Source organism: Ailuropoda melanoleuca, chromosome 6 (assembly GCF_002007445.2).
Source record: "Ailuropoda melanoleuca isolate Jingjing chromosome 6, ASM200744v2, whole genome shotgun sequence".
Taxonomy (NCBI): Eukaryota; Metazoa; Chordata; class Mammalia; order Carnivora; family Ursidae; genus Ailuropoda; species Ailuropoda melanoleuca.
Genome location: NC_048223.1, coordinates 115,600,933 through 115,621,904, shown reverse-complemented (window position 1 = coordinate 115,621,904; position 20,972 = coordinate 115,600,933). Strand labels below are relative to the sequence as shown.

The 20,972-nt window shown below is 42.0% G+C and overlaps 1 protein-coding gene across 1 annotated transcript in view; it reads right to left on the bottom strand.

Annotated features, from left to right (window-relative positions):
• Positions 1-20,972, bottom strand: part of PNLIPRP3 (pancreatic lipase related protein 3) — a 35,864-nt gene that overhangs the window by 14,091 nt on the left and 801 nt on the right. The window contains exons 2-5 of the mRNA XM_019797842.2: positions 11,453-11,607; positions 6,509-6,628; positions 5,720-5,851; positions 3,579-3,687 (exon numbers count right to left, since the gene is read on the bottom strand). Coding sequence (XP_019653401.1) covers positions 3,579-3,687; positions 5,720-5,851; positions 6,509-6,628; positions 11,453-11,607 — 516 coding nt within the window. The remainder of the gene's footprint in view (positions 1-3,578; positions 3,688-5,719; positions 5,852-6,508; positions 6,629-11,452; positions 11,608-20,972) is intronic.

Here is a 20,972-nt window from a genome sequence, read left to right as displayed (position 1 = left end):
TCTCTGTTAAATAAATAAATAAAATCTTTAAAAAAAATAAAATAAAAGTTAAGAGCTCTTCAAAATGTAAACATGAATCTACGAAGCAACACACTTAAGCTTAGTTTTCAGCTGTGGCTCATTTAGTTCCACTCATCATATTACAAATGAAGAGCCTGACATCCCGTGAAGTGAACTGATTTGACAAGGCCACCATATATTGGAGGCAAAATGGACTAGGAGCCCAAGTGTCTAGACCCTCAGCCCACTGTCTCCTGTTCAAATATCTAATAAAGATAAAGGTAAGAGATCTAGAGGTCTCTAAGATGTTATGACCACTCACATGTCCACTCACGTATACATTTGACATTTATTTATCAAGCACGTACTATGTGCTTGGATACAAGGAATAAGGCCTAGCTTTGTCCTCAAAGAGCTTTGTGTTTGATGGGAAAGGCATCTTGATCCAGCGCACTCAGTGCAGAGACAGAGGTGAGCCTAGGGATTTGCAAGCACAGGGAAGCCACACATAAACCAGTCTTGGGAAATTGGGACATGCTTCTGCTGGAGATGGGAAATATGAGCAGAGGTCTGGGGAACCTGAAGAGTTGGCCAGAGTCAAGAGGGGTCAGCAGCACCCCAGGGTAAGAAAGAGACTCTTCATGGCCTGCAGGTGAAACAGTTAAGCACATTTGGGGAACTGTAACCGGTTTTTGAGGGCTGGTGTACAGAGTTTTAAAACTGGGTGAAAGACAAAGCTAGCATTGTAAGCAGGAGCCGGATGTAATCTGAACCACGCAAAAGGGTTTGGACATCATCTGGTTGGCAATGGGAAGCTCTTAAAAGTTTCCAAAAGGGGGGGCGCCTGGGTGGCACAGCGGTTAAGCGTCTGCCTTCGGCTCAGGGCGTGATCCCAGCGTTGTGGGATCGAGCCCCACATCAGGCTCCTCTGCTGTGAGTCTGCTTCTTCCTCTCCCGCTCCCCCTGCTTGTGTTCCCTCTCTCGCTGGCTGTCTCTATCTCTGTCAAATAAATAAAATCTTTAAAAAAAAAAAAGTTTCCAAAAGGGGAGATTTACATTTTAGCAAATATCTCTTTGCTGTAAAGTGGAGACTGGATCCCAGAGTGGAGAGGACTTGGAGCGGAGGAGAAGCCGACCCCTTTGGAGATGCGGCAGGAGTGAGAAGTGAACGTTTGTGCCCCACGCTTACAAGACACAACAGTCTCAGGGGCGCTCTTCAACTCTAGGAAGTTTGTTCGATTGTGTAGTGTGCAGTCACCGATTCGCTGCAAACTTCTGATGAAGTCAAGAGCTCTGCGGAGATGCATCCGCATATAGGAGACCCGCCTCTGACTCCAGTGATCAGAGAAGAGGCAGACAGAGGGGAGCGGGGCCCCCGCGTTCGTGGCTCCTGAGGTCTCAGGAGGAAAAGCAGAAGGTTCCACTTATGCAGGTCTTAAAATCTATCATTTAATTTTGCTTTGAACTGGTTTTATGATAAAGCTAGTATCTTTCTTGAAGTTTTGGTTCTTTTGTTACTCAAGGAACATGATTGTTCAAAAACTAACCACTTGCAAGGAATATAGATGGCAGCGTTCAAATTACAGCAATCTTTGGATTTTCAGAGAGCCTTTAAGAAAAGTATTGTTTTCTATGTACTCAACGGATAATTCACTTGGCAGGAAAATTTGGGAGTTACATAGTATCTGATTTTTGAAATCAAAATGGAGAAAAACAAAGTCTTCACAAATTTATGGTAACCCAGTGTGATTTGTAATATGTGAACAGCAATGTTCCTCCCTCTCGTTTATGGCTGAAACGCCCACAGGCTGTGCAGGCCCCATGACGGTCCATCTTCACAAACGGCCATCTCTTCATTCCCCTGGGCCTGAAAACTTAGAGCAAAGGGGGATTTTTGCTACCCAACGACTTCAGAATAAAAACACAATTTTAGGGGCGCCTGGGTGGCTCAGTTGTTGGGCATCTGCCTTCGGCTCAGGGCGTGATCCCAGGGTCCTGGGATCGAGCCCCACATCAGGCTCCCTGCTGGGAGCCTGCTTCTTCCTCTCCCACTCCCCCTGCTTGTGTTTCCTCTCTCGCTGACTCTCTCTCTGTCAAATAAATAAAATCTTTAAAAAAAATACAATTTTATTATTCCAAGTAAGAAAGGCGGCCGTGGGCTGGCGTTGGGATTGGGATTTGGGAGCTGGAAGAAAGAGGAAGTTTGCAGCAGGAAAAGTCTGCTGTACTGACAGGCTGCACAGACAAAACACTGTACATGTAATTTGGAGTTCGTAACTATTTTTAGAAAAGGATATGTAAAGTTCAAATTTGAATTTAAAGCATAAGTATGTGTTTGTATATATATACACACAGAACAACAGTGTATTATCTTAACCAACAGGAAAGGAACACATACTACGTGCCAGGCCTGGGGAGGGGTGGGGGTAAGCGAGACTTTCTTAGTAGTTCAGAGTCTAACAAAATAAACAGGTGAATGAATAATTATATATAACCATACAAGAGTTGCATTTTCGGGTATAATAGAGGCATATTTCAAAAAATGTGGGAAGTAGAGAGAATTAACTCTGCCTGAGGAAGGTGCATTTGAAATGAATCTTGAAAGATGAACAGTGGCCATTTAGGGCAAGGGGCAATAGCATGTGCCAAGGCACAGAAATATGAAAAGCCATGAGGAACATGAAACTATTTATGTGATAAGCTAAGAGGCTTTGGGCAATGGAAAGTTCCAACAGTGAGTGATGCAGGCTGTATTTGGAAACACGATGACTTGGCAGCACTCGTGGGGGACTGGGGTATGGGACCAGCCACAGGTGGCCAAATCCAGGTGAACGATGAAGAGGGCCTGAGCTGGGACAGTGGCCAGGACACAGACAGGTGCAAAGCAGAGGAGGAAACCTGGCACCTGCTGACTGAATGCTGTTTGGGGTATAGAGAAGAGAGAGGCCAGGCCAACTTGTTGATACTGGAGCTGATATTTCGATCTCCATCCATCTGACTCAATTGGTTTGGAAGTTGGAATGCAGGGAAGGGAGATGATTAATTATCATCCTCAAAAATCTAGTTCACAGTATATACTAATTCACGTTGATTCATAGTATATATACCTGACTCTGCAACTTATTTTTAGACTTGACAGTATATTCAGAGGTAATATTCAACACTCTAGAACTGGAACAGCATGGGCACAGGCCTTAAACCGGTTCCACACAGCCAGCGTGCACTGTGAGCTGCGATCCCGATGTGTCGCGGACACCCTTCCAGAACCGTCAGTGGGGCTCTAACTCATCCTCTGTGTTAGTGGTGTGGACTTGCACACCATGTGTCATGCTCATCAGCCATCCTCTACGGCTGGGTGGTCAGTTCCCATTACTTTGCCACCACAGATAACGCTACAGTGAACATTCTCGAACGTGGATCTACTCCCTCATGCTTGGAAAACACTTTTATGGGGAGTTGAGTCCCATTTTCTCCATCTTACATTTGCTTCCTCTACTTAGTTGGTGTTTCAAATACTTGATTTTATTTGTGAACAAACATGTAAGCAAATTCCAGGCGCAACGCCACGGCAGGCTTACCTGTTATTCTTCCAAGGCCAGGTACCCTTGACCCAGCTTCCCCAGCCAGATGTGCTCCCACGCTATGGCCAATCAAGTGAACTTTAGAAGGAGAATATCCAAATTTTTTCTGATAGGATTTTTAAAGGAAAACAGAACAAATATTTTTAAAAGACCAGGTGGAATGGCTTAAATGTGCTTGACATATGCTTGATATATCTGTGCCTCTCATTCACAGGATGGGGACTAGTCAATAGACAAAGTGACTCCCACGTCCACCTACCTCCTTGTCTGGCTAAAGGAGAAAGCACTGGGCAGGCCTGGAGGAATGCCTTCTGTCAGGTTCTTCTGCCTGTGCTAAGGGGCCTTGTGGTTGTCAGGAAAAGAACAGCCCAGCAACCACAACTATGGCTTCCAGCCCATGCCCACTCTTCCTGAGACCCAACCCTTCCAGCACACTCCCAACACAGGTCAATGCAGCCATATCCGGGCTGTCACCCACCCTACCTGTGTCTGTCTCCTCCAATTGAAGGCAACTCTAGCAAATGTCTGGGCTGAGTTTGGTCTTCAAGAGGAGTTTTTAAGAATATTCACAAAATGACTATGTGCCTAAGAGTTCACACACACACTCACACTCAACAGGGAACAAAGGGGCAAGCATTTTTAGTTTCATCTAAGCTTCCAGTTCTCTTCATGGTAACGGTGAAAATCAAGCAATCACCTTCATGTGGATAAATTTATCATTGATCAAATGATCCACTTTTTTTTTCCCACCAGTAATGACAGTATTATATGCTGCTTTATAAAGAGTATTTTCTCTCTCATTTACATGTGAATGGCCATTCCCAGGATGTCTCCTGTCCTTGGGGGGTTCCTTCCTCCACCATTGCCCCCATTCAAATCTCTGTTTTCTGTCTTCCTCCACAGCCTGGTATCTGAGATCAGCCCTCTTCCCCCTCAGCCCTCCCCTCCTCTGTCCCCATCAATTCACTGAACATGTACCTCAGTGAATGCTTTCCCCTTCAGCTCAGCAAACATTTCCTCTCCTACAAGCCACTACTATTCATTTCCTGGAGCCAGAAGAACCCACAGTGCAGGCCCCAGGATCCACAAAGAAATTCACAAAAGCTTAGGACAGGTTCTTCTCTGAAGAGGTGATGAATCAGATTTCACCCTTTGGATCAAGGACCCATTCTAATTACCTCCTTGTGCCCTGATCTCCCTAGACAGCAGGAAGAGCAGACAAGCAGTGGGGGCGGGGGGCAGAGGTGAGGACTTGGTTCCCTGAGTCTTCTCCAGCTGCCTCCTCATTGTCCTCAGGGTTCAAGTATCACCTCCCTGGGCTGCCCATGTAGGTTAGCTGCTGCTCCAGTCCCTCTCCATCCCACTGCCTTGGACTTCTTCATAGTACCGTCCCCACACTTTGTCAGAGCTGAAACACTGTCTCACTCGCCCTGTATCTTCAGGGACTAGAACAGCGCCTAGCCCACAGCCAGTGCAGAGAAAAATATTTGTTGAATGAATGAGTGAACCCTCCTTAAGAGTCTGAAAGGGTCATAAATCTTTAGATTTTACTTCACTGCATTTTATGGTGGGAAATTACTTTCTATAATGGTAAGGCATTTGGAGATTTATAAATGTCTCAGGGTATAACCCTCATAAATAGCAAAGTCTATTTTCTTTTAGAAAATGTATAGGTTATTGTGCCTGGACTGGACTATAGACCTAACTAATTCACTGCCACAGAACCCAATTACTGTGGGAAAATGTATTTCACCTTCTAAACAAATAGCATTCATAAGATGGGAACAGTTTATAATCATTAAGGATAGGTTTACAATGGGACGAAAACTAACTGGCAGGAGAGGGTCCTACAAGCTGACCCCAGAAGCAACCTTGGGGGTGGGGTTAGGGGTGGGGAAGCGTTTGGTGAGGAGCCTGTGAAGGGACACTGCCACCAAGTGGCGATTTGTAGAACCACAGGCACTTCTTTCCCAGGAAGTAACTGCCCTTTCCTGGTCCCCATACAGAAAGGAACGCTCAGCATCTCACATGTTCAGAACTCGTGTAAACTAATGAAAGAGCCGAAAATCAATGCAAATTCTTGGTGTTATGATGCAAAGCCAATTAAACACAATTTTTGAAAAATCAGCTTTTCTTACCGTGAGAACATCAATAAAATACGCCACCTCAGCCCCAACAACGCGGAGATTGTTTACGGCATGGATGTACTCCAGCGAACCATTAATCCAGTCTATGTTAATACAGTTCACGTCTTCCACTTTTAGTAACACCTGGTACAAAGATTTATTATAAGGATGTTAGAAAAAAGAATTAAGGAAAGCCAAAGTGACAGAGTAATGGATTCCATAATAAGAAATAACACTACTGGGTATTGAGAACCTACTACACGCTAGGTCCTGTCCTAATCCTTTTACATATATTATTTTATTTAATCCCCTTTACAGATAAGGAATCCAAAGCACAGACAGGTTAATTAAACTTGCCCACAATCATAGTACATAGAACCATGGTATGAATTCAGGCAGCCTGACTCTACTATACCATATGGCCTCATAAATAATTAATTGCTTACTATGTTAGCAGTCTATTAATCTTGAGTATAAGAGAGGAAAATTAATTTCTTGGAGTGAACCTGGAGAATTTTTTCCCTTAAGTGAGAAATTTATCATATCATTCAATCTTTTGTCAAAAGTGAGAATTTATCAAAGAATAATTACAAAGAAATATGATCCCATTATAATCTATGCAATTCATAATAAGTGAGTATAAATCGGAAATGGATAATTCATTTGGGGCCCTGGGGCAGGGACAATGTGAGTAACTGGGTGGAGGAATTTTCATGAATATGCATTAATATATGCAAAGTACATTCCCATTAAACATATAGCTTTTATACTAGTATAAAGAAGAGTTTGTTCACATCATACATTGCACATGTCTTGCTGCCATTTTCCATCTGATTTCCATCCAGGTATGTTGATACGGGTCATCTTGTCTGTTCCAAAGTGTGAGCTTTGGATAGTTAGATAATTAACTGCACTGATCTCCTGTTTCAAGTGAAAAGAGATGAAGGTAAAATAATAATTCAAAATTATTTGGCATTTACTAAAATTATTCTAAGTCTGCTCAAAAGTCTTCCACTACATTTGATTTTTAACAAGCTTTTTTAATATATTTTTACCAAAGAAATAATTACTGCTACACACCGCAAAGTACCAAGAAATTATTCATGCATTATCAAATACAATATATAAATGTAATCACAAGGAAAGGAAAGAAAAGTGTTTGGTTTTAAGGCAAGGTTTGTAAGATGATGCTGGGTCAGTTTCAATCAGGACTTCTGTCAGCTGTACTTTCGTAAAGCACTTACTTCTCTGGTGCCAATGGAATTCACGAGCAGTGTGCGATTTGGGACTTAGAAGCATGCTGCAAAGGTGGCAAAACAGATCGTTCACCCCACTTTATGAGGGAGGAATAAAGGTTAGGATCTCACCACATGCAGCACAATAGCATATTAAAGATCATTTTATGTAATTTACCTTAAATGTTCTTTTGTATTTCTAGTGTTTTGTTGGATTGTTTTTATAACCAACGAAACTCAATTTAAGTGACACTATGAATTTAAGTGATTTCGTTATGAAGAGAAAAAATGAAAAGGCAGAATATAAGAAATGCTCAAAATTCTATTTTGAGAAAAAAAAATGAACACTCTAATCAGCAAATTGCAAGTCTGACAATGGTGAATCCTGTAACAAAGAGCCTTCAAACAAAGACCCTCTTAGTAGCTACCTGTGTTTAATAGTCACATGCAAATTAATCATACAACTTGCTGGCTAAAGTATCTCCAAGATGGTCAGCAAACAATCATGAGAATCCGAAGTTGGCTTACACAGTAATTATAATATAGCTACACTCATAACTGCCTGTATGCCAGGCACTTTATAGTGTAGCTCATTTACCCTCCACGACACTGCGAGGTAGGTACTAACTTTACAGATTGGGAAAGGGCACAATGAGAAGTCAACTCACTTGTCCATAAAGCACTCCAGCTAACGAGTCCTGGAGTGCGGGGCTGAAACCCACAGGGTCTTTCTCTGAAGACATGTGCTCCACCCCTGAGCTCTCAAGTTGGAATCTGATCATACTGTTCTTTACTGATAGGGCCCAGAGCAGATGTGGGATTTGTTGAGGCAGATAATATAATCAAATGTATCTGGGCTTTCCTGGAAGAGCTGCTCTGCTGAATAATGGAATCTAAGTGCAAAACCATTTGTCCATCTATATATTTAAAAGAATCCAGATGTTAATTCCAACTCCAGCTGGAGCCCCTTAAACCCCAACTATATTTCTATTTCTATGTCAAAAAAAAAAAAAGAAAGAAAGAAAGAAAAGAAAAGAAAAGCGAACCTGTCTGGGAAAAGGGATTTCGTAGAAAAAGTTTGTTTAATCTTTCCCCGTCGTGAGGAGCTGAATGTGGGGCCTTGTGAAAGCTTCCAAGTGTCAATGTGACAAGTACTGTGGGATCCGAGCGTCCTGCATTGTCACGAAAGGCTTGAAGAATTTAATGACGTAGGAAAGGTTAAAACAAACAAACAAACAAAAAAACCCCAAAAAAACAAAACTTCCGTTCACTTCATAGTCAATCTGGTACACCCCTGTGAAATGGCATACTAACCTAGAAAACAGGAAACTCGAAAAAACATCATGGAATCAACTCAAAGAAGACACCTCAGCTTCTGCTGCCCAAAGGACAAGGCCATACAAGGGGGTCAGGATAGAACAGGTTATCCCAAGGAAGGCCCAGGTGAAGTCTCAATGTTTAGGGCGCTCAGGCCTTTACTTTCAGCTTTCTTATCTTTGAGGAATCATAGAACCTAGCTGGTATGAGATCAACGCTTTCCACAAAACATGACTACTCTCGCGGTGATCTCATTTGTGGTAAGTGAAAAGTAGTCAGCAGTTAGGCATATTCCAGCCTTGAGAAAAGCTGCAGGCCCAGAAACTACCATAATTATGCAAAATGTGCATCACCACTAGTGACTAACCGGGTGAGCCTCTCTAGGGGATGGCAGGTTGGATTTATTCTTGCAGAAATGTAGCTGTGAAGACCTGTGACTCTCAGAAGAGTCAAGTTTATTGCGCCATGTTTTGCTTTAACAATTCGTCCCTCTGAGAAAAGAGCACGTTAAACCATTGCATAGTTAACTTCTGCTTTCTCATACACAAAGTCTGATTTGCACAGTGTAGCACATGGGTCAAGCCTGGGGCAATCAAGATTTTTAATACTGTACCTTGACTCATTCTGTATCCTCACTGCTGGTATAAAACATTTAACACTCTGGCTTCCATCCATTGCAAAACTCAAGTACAGATCTGGTTTGTCACATGGTTTTTTCCAAATGGAAGGGAGTGGAAAAGACATGAGGAATATTGCCTTTCTGGTCCCTCTCTTAGGAGAGTGCTCGGTGTCTGACACTCTCTTCATTGCCTTTACGGTCCAGACTCTCCTAAAGACTGACAGTCATCACCTGTTTTAGTACCTGTGCTCTATGAAAGTTCAAGTGCATGGCCACTATGCAGAAGGATAAAGGACCAACGAGTCCTATGAGGACGGAGGGTCAAGACCAGGGGATGCAGTTAGTCCTGAATGCACACACACGTACCCTAAAAGTCCTAATCAGAGAGTGAAGGTGCTCTGAAACATTTGTGTTCAACAAATTCTCTTTACGTGAAAAAAATTGTGGCAAAATACATATAACATAAAAATTACCATCTTAACCATTTTTAAGTATACAATTTAGTAACATTACGTCACTGGCATTGTTGTGCAACCATCAGCACAATCGTTCTCGAGGGATTTTTGTCATCCCAAACTGAAATCCTGTACCCTTAAATCGTAACTCTTCATTGTCCCCTCCCCCAGCCCCAGGTAACTATTATTCTACTTTTTCATCTCTATGAATGTGACTATTCTAGGTGTTTCATATAACAGGAATTATACAATGCTTGTCCTTTCGTGTCTAGCTTATTTAACTTCGCAAAATGTTTTCAAGGTTCATCCACGTTGTGGCATCTACTACAATGTCATTTCTTTTTAAAGCTGAGCAATATTCCTCTCTTTGCTTTTTGATAATGATGGAAATCACACTTTTGAGTACACTTGCTTTGTAAGTTTCTCTGTACCCCAAATAAGGGTTTTTCTTCTTTGTTTTAGCTAGAGCTGTCATCCATGGAGCAAATGGCTTATTTCAGCGAAGAGCCGTGTGCCCATACGTGTGTGTGTGTGTGTGTGTGTGTGTGTGTGTGTCTGGTAAGTAGACAGCTACAAATCAGATTCTGTTTGTGTGGTGTGAGGGCAGAGCAGAGGCTGTCTTGGCTGGGTCTGACAGAAAGTGAGGCTCCGGGTTATAGCATTGCAGGTAGAGACCAGAAATGATCTTGCACTGGGGGGTTGCTTTTTCTCTGGCCCTTGTTCCACTTAGGTCTAGTATCATGCTTTTTTTCTCTGTCCCTGGGATCACATCACTCTTTGCATTTCAACTCTAACCTCGGGGTAAAAGACTTTAGAATCTCTTCCTCTAGCTCTAGACTGCCCAGTGAGCTACAAGATGCAAATCTCCGACAGCCTGCCCGAACTTCACTGGTCCAAAATGCAACTCATTCTCCAGCATCCCCCATCAAGTTTTCTTGACGAGAGGGTCATTATTCTTCCTGTGACTCGCGTATAAGATCTCAGGGCAGTTTATGATGTTTACCATGTCAATTTTCTCTTATCACACTCATGCTTATGCTCAGGCTAGTTCCTGGAGTCTGATCCCAACTGCACTATGGTTTGCTAGCACTCTCAAATAGAACTTTCTGTGACGGTGGAAAATCCTATATTTGCACAGTTCAAAATGGTAGCCACTAGCCACATGGGGCTACTGAGCACTTGATATGGGGTTGGCGCAGTTCAAACACTGAATTTTAAGTTTTATTTAGTTTTAATAGCCATGTAGCTCATGGTTAGCGTGTTGGGCAGCCTCGTACTAAACGGTCTGGCAATCACCTGCCGGCCCTCCAGGCTCCGGGCAAGAAGGTTCACCGCATCCAAGGTAAATATCTTAAAGCCTCTTTAAAAACTCCCACGGGGCCTCACGGCTCACAGGATCAAGTCCAAAGTCCCCAGGAAGGAGTTATAGAATTTGTCCTTCAGTTGACTCTGCATTTGAGTACTTCCTCTCTGTCCCAGTCTAACTCACATGTTGTAATCATCAGTACTGTGCAGGCTCTCTCCTGTATGTATTTGTCCACGCCGCTTCTCTTGTCACTTCCCTGTGTGTCTCTGCTTACGCAAACCCTGCCCACCCTGCGGGACACACCTCAAACAGGTGTCTTCCTCAAAGCCTTTCCTGGCTCCCGTCCCACCCCCATGGGGAAGGTAAGCCCTTTCTTACCACGCTCCCCCATTCTTTGGTTTGTATCTTACGTAACAGATCTAATTTGTGCTGCAACACAGGTTAATTGTTTACATACTCCATTTTCCCTAATATAATAAACTAAGGATACTGTCTTGTTTATTCAATTTAATACATAATAGGTACTGTTGCTTGTTCACAGTCTTACATGTGGAAGGCTCTCAATTAATATATTAATCAAATGAAGTATCAAATTAACCTCATATGAAAAAACAGATTCAGAGCAATCTTTATATTTAAGTACTAGGACAAATAATAAGACAAGAAAATCTGGCTCACAATACTAAAAAGAAATATTGGCCTTTAAGTCAGTAGTTTATGCCAGGATAAGTTACAGAACTTAGGTCTTCTGTACCTATAGCTACATCTTCTATTTCTGAATCACCTATGTGTGAAGGCAGCAAGTTAGCTTACCTGATAGGCTGTGGGATTATGTCGCGTGTAGAGCAGAAAGCGAGTGTTTATCTCCTCTGGAGACCAGGGCAAACCTGCCAACTGTCTTGACAAAGTCCCGGTCCATGGTAAACCGTCTTTAAAGCACCCCACCCTTTCATAGCAAACTTCTTTTCCTGCAGCAAAAAGATGGAGTGTCAGTATTGTAGGAACCAGGACCAGAGAGAAGTTGTGTTTCCCACCATGAGGATTCACTGAAATAGGTCTTTAAGTTGAGCATGTCTGGCTCAGGGAGAACTCTCTTTAAAAAATGCTCTCCTCTCCCCTTTCTCCACCACCCTTCTCATATTATTTGTGACCATGATTTTGTCGATCATAGTGTTGCAGAGGAGAGCACAGGGGCTTTGGAACCAGACATACCAGGCTTTGGGCAATTCTTTTACCTTTTATGAGTCTCTGTTTCCTCCTTTGCCAAGTGGAGTTAATCCCACTTACCTTACAGCCTTGATAGGAAGACTAAATGAACTATTACACAGGAAAGCCCTTGTGAATGGGCCTGGACATAAGAAGGACACCGTGTGTTCCCTGAATTCCTGCCTTTCCTTATGAGACTTTAAGTTTTTAATGAAAGGGACCTTGGAGTCCCTAGCACCTAGCATTATGCCTGACATGCAGTAGGAGTCCAACATAGGTCTCCTGAAAGTATAGATGACAGCAAAATTTCATTCAGTTGTAACCAAGTCTTGTCTTTCTGGAACTCACCTCACCATCTCTACAATGAGAAGCTTTGGGGAAACCGAGTCTTAATGTTTCTGACATCCACTCTAATTTATCTTTTCAACATGGCCTTTCTTTTTCATTTAATAGTTGAAAACAATTCTTGCTGTTTTATGGAGGAATAATTTAATTTATTCAATTATAATTATTATTATTTATTCAATTTTATTGAATTATGTATTCAATTTATTAGTATTTCTTAAATTGGTTTTCATTTACTCATTTTGGGATTATTCATTAGTATTGGCTAGAGCTGTTTGAAGATGTGAATTTGAGGGTTTTCCTTTATCACTTATCAAAAAATGTTGAATAAGTCTTTGACTTTCAAGTCCACCAGATTTTACTTCAAAATTTTAGATTTTGCATTTTCTCCATTCCCTAAAATTGAAGTTCCACTATAAATGTAAAATAAGAGGATAGGGAATTAATTTTTTAATCAAAGAAACGTTTGTACATTAAAAAGAAACTGTGCCGATGAGCAACATCCCCTGCTCACCCCCAAACCCAGCCCTCTCCCCAGAGGCGACAGGTTTTCTGGTGGTTACCCCCATATCTATCTACAACGAGCTTACACAGCCAAGTTTGGATTTATTAACTTTAGTCACACATGATCTATTAACTTGCTGCAATAATAAATGAGGATTTAGCCCACCTATTCTTGGGATCAGCCAGGATCAGGGCAAGAAACAAATCACACCGATTATTTTAACCGTGAGCGTTTAATACAACAAATTGTCATCAGTCAGATGTTGAAGAACTGAAGGCAAGAAGGGGACCATGTAGTCGCTCCCAGGTGACAAATGCGGGAGCAGCTGCTAGCAGGGGGCTGGTGGAAGGCAGAAGAGGTTCAGTTATTCAAATAAGGAAACGTGGAGGAAGGGCTGCTAGACCCAGGGAGGGGTGCTGTCTCCAGAGCTGGGGTTCGGTCCCTGAAGAGGGGTGTTAGCTGGCTAGTGCTGGCGTCTTTGAGTGGGCACCATGAGCCTGGTCCTGGGGGTTTTAGAACAACTGCAAGCCGGAGCCACCTGCTGCTACTGGATGATTGTTCATGCAGGGGTGAAAAGCCGTTGCTGGAAAAACACTGACAAGAACCAGGAGCCACTCCCATCTCCCTCATGGAGCCTCAATGTCCCTCTAGTGTCCCTACTGACAGTGCTTCTCTGGGAGTGGCTGAACAGGGTGAACCATGGTTGAGCGTTCCAGCACTGGCCAGGCACGGGCTAACCTGAAGCTGGGGGACAACAGTTCCTACAGGTCCCGCTTTCCAGATTTTCTCACGTCCTCTTCCTCTACAGTCAATAACACTGTTTTTAGCTCCTTTATCGGCTTCCATTGTAAACTTAAATAATAATCTTCAATTTTTTTTTTTTTTGAGAGAAAGAGAGGGAGAGCATGGAGCGAGAAGGGCAGAGGGAGAGGGAGGGAGAGAATCTTAAGCAGGCTCCAATGCCCAGCAGGAAGCCCAACACGGGGCTGGATCTCATGACCCTGAGATCATGACCTGAGCTGAAATCAAGAGTGGGATGCTTAACTGAGTGTCACCCCAGGCGCCCCAGTAATCTTTTATTTTTTGATCCATACCTCCTACTCCTCATAACTTGACTCCCTACCTCTGCAAGACAAGTTTTAAGCCATGTTGCCCGTCTTCTTCCCTTCCATCTTCCAAGGCCTGCCAGCCGCACTTTGACTTTCATACCGTCAAAGTTAATAACATTCAGACTTTGTTCCATAATCCTAATTAAGTCTTTCATGTTTTGTCTGTAGGCTGGCTCCGAAAAATTGAATGTCAATAAACAGAAACATATTATTGTGACTAGATGAATATTGTTCCTTTCAGAGCCAGCTACCATGCTATAATTAAATTTCCTTATGCGCACGTCATTATTCGGTTACCCAATCCCTTCAAAGGAGAATATTCAAATGAATTATCTTTTCATAGACATGAATTGCTCAAGATCAGTGTCATTTTTGTTTCTTCCATATTTGGATTACCCTTTTCTTGTGCCGTTTTCATTTTCCTGGATTCTCTGGTTGCCTTTGTTTTCTCTTGTTGCAAGAGTAAACATGTGCCCTCTTCAATATATCTCTAGTATAGAGCAGCTCCTCAATCAATATTTCTCCTGCGTGGAATCTATTCTGTTTTTTCTGATGAAGCACACATATATCCAGTTCTGATTCAAACCAATGAGTTTACATTTGGATCATGCTTTTTTTTTGAGATGTATTTATTTGAGACAGAGAAAGGACAGGGTGGGGAGAGGTAGAGAGAGACGGATAGAGAGAATCTCAAGAAGACTCCGCGCTGAGCATGAGCCTGACACAGGGCTCCATGTGGGGCTCCATTTGGGGCTCCATCTCACAACCCTGAGATCACGACCTGAGCTGAAATCAAGAGTTGGATGCTTAACTGACTGAGCCACCCAGATGCCCCCGGATCGTGCCTTTCTAATACAACCTTCTGTTTTTTTCTAGAATGTCCAGCTGCACTGCATGGCTTACCCCACCCTTCCTCCCCCCCACACACAAATTCTTAACTACATCATTCAGTCTATGGAAGTGAGTTTGGATTTTGAAATGAAGATTGTTGTAAATAGTGTCTATTCTCTATGTTTGTAAGTTACCAGGGTTATTGGTCACCATGCCCTTTTTCATAAGGAAATATCCATTGAAAGAGCACAAAGTTAAAAGAAACTACATGTGTTGAAGGAGGCTGATCAACATCATAAGGTAATAAAGCCATTTAGAAAAAAATTGAAAGATTAATAGTTCTCTGAAAATAACATGTTTGCTATAAAATCGCTAAGTTGATATTGGGCCAATAACTTAAATGACCAATATAACAAAGAATATAGTTTTAAAATGGTAGCCTTGAAGATAATATGCAGCCATTGAAAATGTTTACAGAGATTCGTAATGCAATTTGTAATGGAAATGAGAATGATAACAGTGTTAGGGGAAAAGGCAGGTAGCAGAACTATGTATGGTTTTATTCAAAATGCATGGGGAAAAATAAAAGTTTAAGGAAGCGCATCAAAATATTAACAATGGTGACAATGCATGGTTTTTATTTTCTTTCCCCTTATCTATGGTCTTAAATTTTCAACAACAAATAATGATTACTTTTAAAATAAAAAAATTTACACCAGAGAAAAAAAGAGTACTTCCTCTCCAAATCACGTCCAGTGTGGCTTCTTTGTCTAAGTAATAATAATTAAAACAGCAAAAACAGACTGAGCCCTAAATGTCACATATGTGAGGACGTGGAGACTTAAAAAAAGCGATCACTCTTGCCCAATGTGTCATTACTATCAAGCGGTAGTGGGGGGAAAAAAATGAACCATCAGGCAGCTCATTCTATCACTAAGTAGAATTGGAGGTACATTAACTAATTAGCTTTTGCTAGGTTATGCTGTGGTAAACAAGAGCCTCCAAATCTCCTTGGCTTACCAAAATTAAGGTTTACTTCTCATTCATGTTATATTTTGGCTACAATAGTTTTAGGTTGGCCGTGGCTCTGATTATCCAGTCCTCTTCATTCCAGGATCTAATCTAAAAGAGACCCTTGTTCAGATCATGGTGCTCTTGGGGCAGAGGGAAAGGGGGTGATGGCTGAACCCTGCAAAGGCTCTTCATGCAGGCATTCAGGCTTGGACTGCTCTCTGCACTTCCTGTGGCCAAAGGTAGGGCTGTAGAGTCCTCTTCCAGGGACCAGAAGTAAATAGTGGGGGATGATAATAAAGTCTGCCATGGAAGGGTTGACATTTTTATAGGTGCCACCAGAAGGAAAACCTTTTGTCATTTAAATTTCCATTTCTTGGGGTGCCTGGGTGGCACAGCGGTTAAGCGTCTGCCTTCGGCTCAGGGCGTGATTCTGCTGTTATGGGATCGGGCCCCACATCAGGCTCCTCCGCTGTGAGCCTGCTTCTTCCTCTCCCACTCCCCCTGCTTGTGTTCCCTCTCTCGCTGGCTGTCTCTGTCAAATAAATAAATAAAATCTTTAAAAAAAATTTGCATTTCTTGAATTACCCAAACTTGAATATCTTGTGCATTTCTGGCCCTTTGCACGTCTGTGGGTGAGATCTTTGTGCCCTATGCACATTTCTCTAAAGTTTGCTTTTTTCTTTTTTCTTTGTAAAAACTCTTCGAATAGTGGAGAGATTTGCCCCTTTCCAATCAAATACTGAGAAGAGATATTCTAGTTTGCTGTTTATATTTTTGTTTTATAGAAGTTTAACATTTTATTCAATAAAATGATCAATCTTTTCCTTTATGGTTTTGGAATTTCATCTTATTTAGAAAAACCTTCCTTACTTCAAGATAATTAACAATTTCACTCTGTTTCTTTTACACTTTTCTTGTTTCACTCTTAAATGTTCATCTATCTGAGATTTATTTTGGAGTGAAGAGTAAGATTTTCATCTAGAATTTCAATTCTCTTGGCCTGAATTTATACAAAGTATAATCATTTTAATTTCTTCCACACCTTTGGTTATTTCCCCTTGTTTATTTAAATCTGTCAGCATGGTTTTCTATTTTTTAAGTTTTATTAAGCAACCACCACACGTATTTATCAATTATATTGCCTTTCTCCTGTTTTTCTAATGCATTAACCTCTACGTTTATTTTTATTAATGAAATTCTTCCTTCAATGTTACTTGTTCTTTTTCTAATTTCTTCAGTTCTTGAGTCATTATATTTTGATATATTCTGCAATTGAAGTGTTTTATTTCCTCTTTGACCTAGAAGTTCTTTAAAAGAGGATTTGAAATATAGCGTATTACATGAAGCTAGGTTTAATTGGTTAAGAAATCATATAAAGTTGACATTATCAGTTCATATTTTCTTAATTTCCACTTTCTTAATGAGTCATTTCTCTATCTTACTGTGAGCAGCCTTTTCCAAAGACAAAAAAAAATCTTGAAAATAGATTCATTAATTTATTCAAGAAATATTTATTTGAGTGCCTATTAGGCGCCAGATATTGTTCTCAGCACAGGGGATTCAACAGTGAGAGAACTAATCCTGGCCCTCAGGGAGTGGTCTAGTGGGGTTGCAGGGACAACGAATAAGTAAATAAAATGAAGGTGCATGTGTGTTTAGGCAAGGAGGGGTTTACTATTCAAATAGGGTGGCCGGGGAAAATCTCACTGGAGTAGATGGCATTTTTTTTGTTTCTTAAGTAGGCTCCATGCCCAGTATGGAGCTCAGCATGGGGCTTGAACTCATGACCTTGAGATCAAGACCTGAGCTGAGATCAAGAGTCAGACACTTAACAACTGAGCCACACAGGTGCCCCTAAAATAAGAGGCATTCGAATCCACAGCTGAAGGGGGTGAGGGGCAAACCATGGGGATTTCTGGTGGAGGGCAGCATTCTAGACAAAGGGAAGGGAATGTACCAGACTCTGGGGGAAGGAGCGTGCTTAGTGTGACAGAGGAATTACGAGGAGGCCACCCTGACCAGAGTTGAGGGAACAGTGGGGAGAGACAGGTCCATGACAACTGATTCTGCAGTTTCCAAATTCTAAAAATCTTTGGGGAAAGGAAGTGGGGTGTCGACTTTTTCATTCATTTGTTTTTCAATTTGCAGCAGACTCATTTGGCAGCAAAAACTGATGTAAGGCTATACACACACACACACACACACACACACACACACATCGTTATCCCACTTAATAGGAGTATTCATAGATTTTATTACAAAATATCCGTGTCGTTGTTTACAGGGTGCTGAACCAGAATTCCTCTTGGGGTTTTGTATTTTGCAGTGTACTTACCATAGTCCCTTTCTAAAATAAAATAAAATAAAATAAAATTGGAATTCTGGAATATATGTGGCCCCAGGGGGTTGAATAAGGGATGGTAGACAACTAGCATGGGATGGTGTTTAGAGAGGTTACAGAGGACTAAAGCTTGCAGCGCTTGGCAGATCATTGGAAGGACTTTGGCGTTTCCTCTGAGGTGAGGGAGAGAGCCACTGGAGGGCCTTGAACAGAAGAGTGATGCAGACTGACTTAGGTTGGCTTTTGTTTTGAGAATAGATTGAAACAGGAGAAGGGAAGAGACAGAGAGACCAGCTGCGAGGCTACTGTAGTCAACTGGACAAGAGACAACGGTGTCCAAAAGGTTAAAATGATAGCAGGGTGTGCGGTGAGAAGTGGTCAAGTTCTGGATAAATTGCGAAGGATTCAAAAGAAGTTATTGATTAACTGGCAGGGAGGTGTGATAGAAAAGTCAAAGACGACGCTGAGGTTTTTAGACGAAGTTCCTGGAAGACTGGAGTTGCCATTGATTGGGCTGGAGAAACTCTAGAAGGCACAGATTTGGGACTAGAATCAAGAGCTCAGCTCTGGATATGTAACTTTTATACGAATAAGACACATGGTGGAGATGCCACAGAAACAGTACGATAATGAGATTGGACTTCCAGGGAGAAGTTCAGCTGGAGATAGGAACTCAGAAATCTTAAAAGTAAAGTTGGTGTTTGACGTCATGAATATGGATAAGATCACCAAGGGAGTGATGACAGGGAAAGAAGAGGGATGACCTAAGGATGGAGTCCTAGGACAGTCCATCATTAAAACATCAGGAAGATGAGTGGGGACAAGCAAATAAGACTGCCAAGAAGTCATCGAAGAAGTAGGAAGAAATTCAGAAGAGCACGGCATCCTAGAAGCCAACTTAAAAGGACCTGCTGCCAGGCGAGGGGGCAATCAAAAGTACCAAATACTGCTAAGTCTAAACGGATGAGGATGTAGAATTGACCTTGGGCTTGTCACCATGGGAGTGACTGGTGACCGTAACAAGTGTAGTTTCTGGGGTGAAAGCCTGATTGGAGTGAGTTCAAGAAAGAAGGGGAGGAGAAATAAGAAACCCTATGTACACAACTCAGAAGTGGGAGTTTTAAAGATGGGTGAAATAACACATTTGTGTGCTGCTGGGAATGTCCCAGAAGAGAGGAAGAAAACTAGTGAGGCAGGAGAAATAGAAGAGAGCATTGTTGAGTCGAATCCTTGAGCAGGTGAGAGGAGATAGAGTGTCATATACATACATGGGGGAAGGGCTGGCCTTTGTTGGGGCAAGAACAGCTTATCTCTTGTGAGAGAGAGAGAGAGAAGACAGAAAGTATGGGCAGGTGCATGAACATAGCTGGACAGATGTGGTACTGGGAGCTCCGGGAAGGCCTCTTCTCTTTGTCTCCGTTTTCTTACTGAAATAGGAATCCAGGCCATCAGCCAAGTAGGCATGAGCAGGGAGGGGTTGGAGGTTTGAGTGCAGGGGAGAAGAATGAAACAACCCAGGAATGGATGAGGGAAGAGGAGTAAGAGGGCTTGACACCTTTGGGGTCTGCTTCAGCTTGGTAACTGTGAATTCACAGTGGGACAATCAGCATGGTATGTGGTTTTCTCCAGGCACATTCACTGCCCATTCAGCTGCATAAAGGAGATGAAGTGTTGGATTTAACCAGGGTTGTGGTTAAGCCAAGTGAAGTAAGAGGAGGCAGAGAGAAGTCCAATTTGTAAGTTAAGGAGTGATTATGATGGACCATGGGATTTAAACTACGTAAGGAGGGAACTGAGAAGAGAGTTAGCTGCCAAATAAATTAAAAAAAATAGGTAACAATATGAAATTTAGATTATTTATATATAACATATATACGTATATCTATATTTCTATGGCACACATACATTCATTACAGAGCTGCCATAATTAAAAATTTGAGTCTCCATCATATCTGTATTATTACCTATATTGCCATCTATTAAATTTGTAACAAGGTCCATTTGGGTTCAGTTCTCTTGTAGCTGCCATTTTACAATTTCTGTTTAATTTGATAAGCCTCCAAACAGAAATCACTCCCTACCGAAAAGCAAACGTTTCTGATGGCCATAGGGAAGCCTGGTCAATCACAGCTGTGTCTTGGGCGCTTAACCTAATGTCCGGCACATAGTAGGTGACTGTATTTGTTGATGGAAATAAAACAGATTATGGGGTGCCTGGGTGGCACAGCAGTTGGGCGTCTGCCTTCGGCTCAGGGCATGATCCCGGCGTTATGGGATCGAGCCCCACGTCAGGCTCCTCTGCTATGAGCCTGCTTCTCCCTCTCTGACTCCCCTTGCTTGTGTTCCCTCTCTCGCTGGCTGTCTCTATCTCTGTCAAATAAGTAAATAAATAAAATCTTTAAAAAAAAAGAAATAAAACAGATTAGCATCCTTTTTTGGAGAGAATTTTGAGGGGTGGGCTGTGCATAGAAATGGCAAAGAGGCACCGAACTCTGGGTGGAGGAGAAACCATCTGAGAAAAGAAGGTGGCAGATAAAGGAAAAGAGACCAGGGTAGATTTCTTTCACTCAATTCTGCTTTGGAGCTCATCAGTCTAACCGCTTCCAGCATTCATATCAGGCTTGTTTTGCGCCCTGTCCTGGAATATACTACAACAAACAATAGCTCCATCCACTTTTATCCCATAGTTAAAAAGCTGGAGGGCAGGGACTAAAAACACTGAAATTTTTTGATTCTGTTTTGGTTAAAACATATCAACTAACTTTTGTTGGGCTTTAGGAGGTAAAAACAAAACAAAAAACTAAAACAAAAGAAAAGGAGGTAAAAACAGAGGAAACCAGCTACTACTGTGGAGGTGTGTAAGGGTGTAAAGAGCACAATTCAATGAGTATTGAGTTAGTGTGTAAGAAATGCTCACAGACCAAAATCCCTTTCCAAAATCATGATCCAAATAGAAAAAATCAACTTGGAAGTTCCAATCAG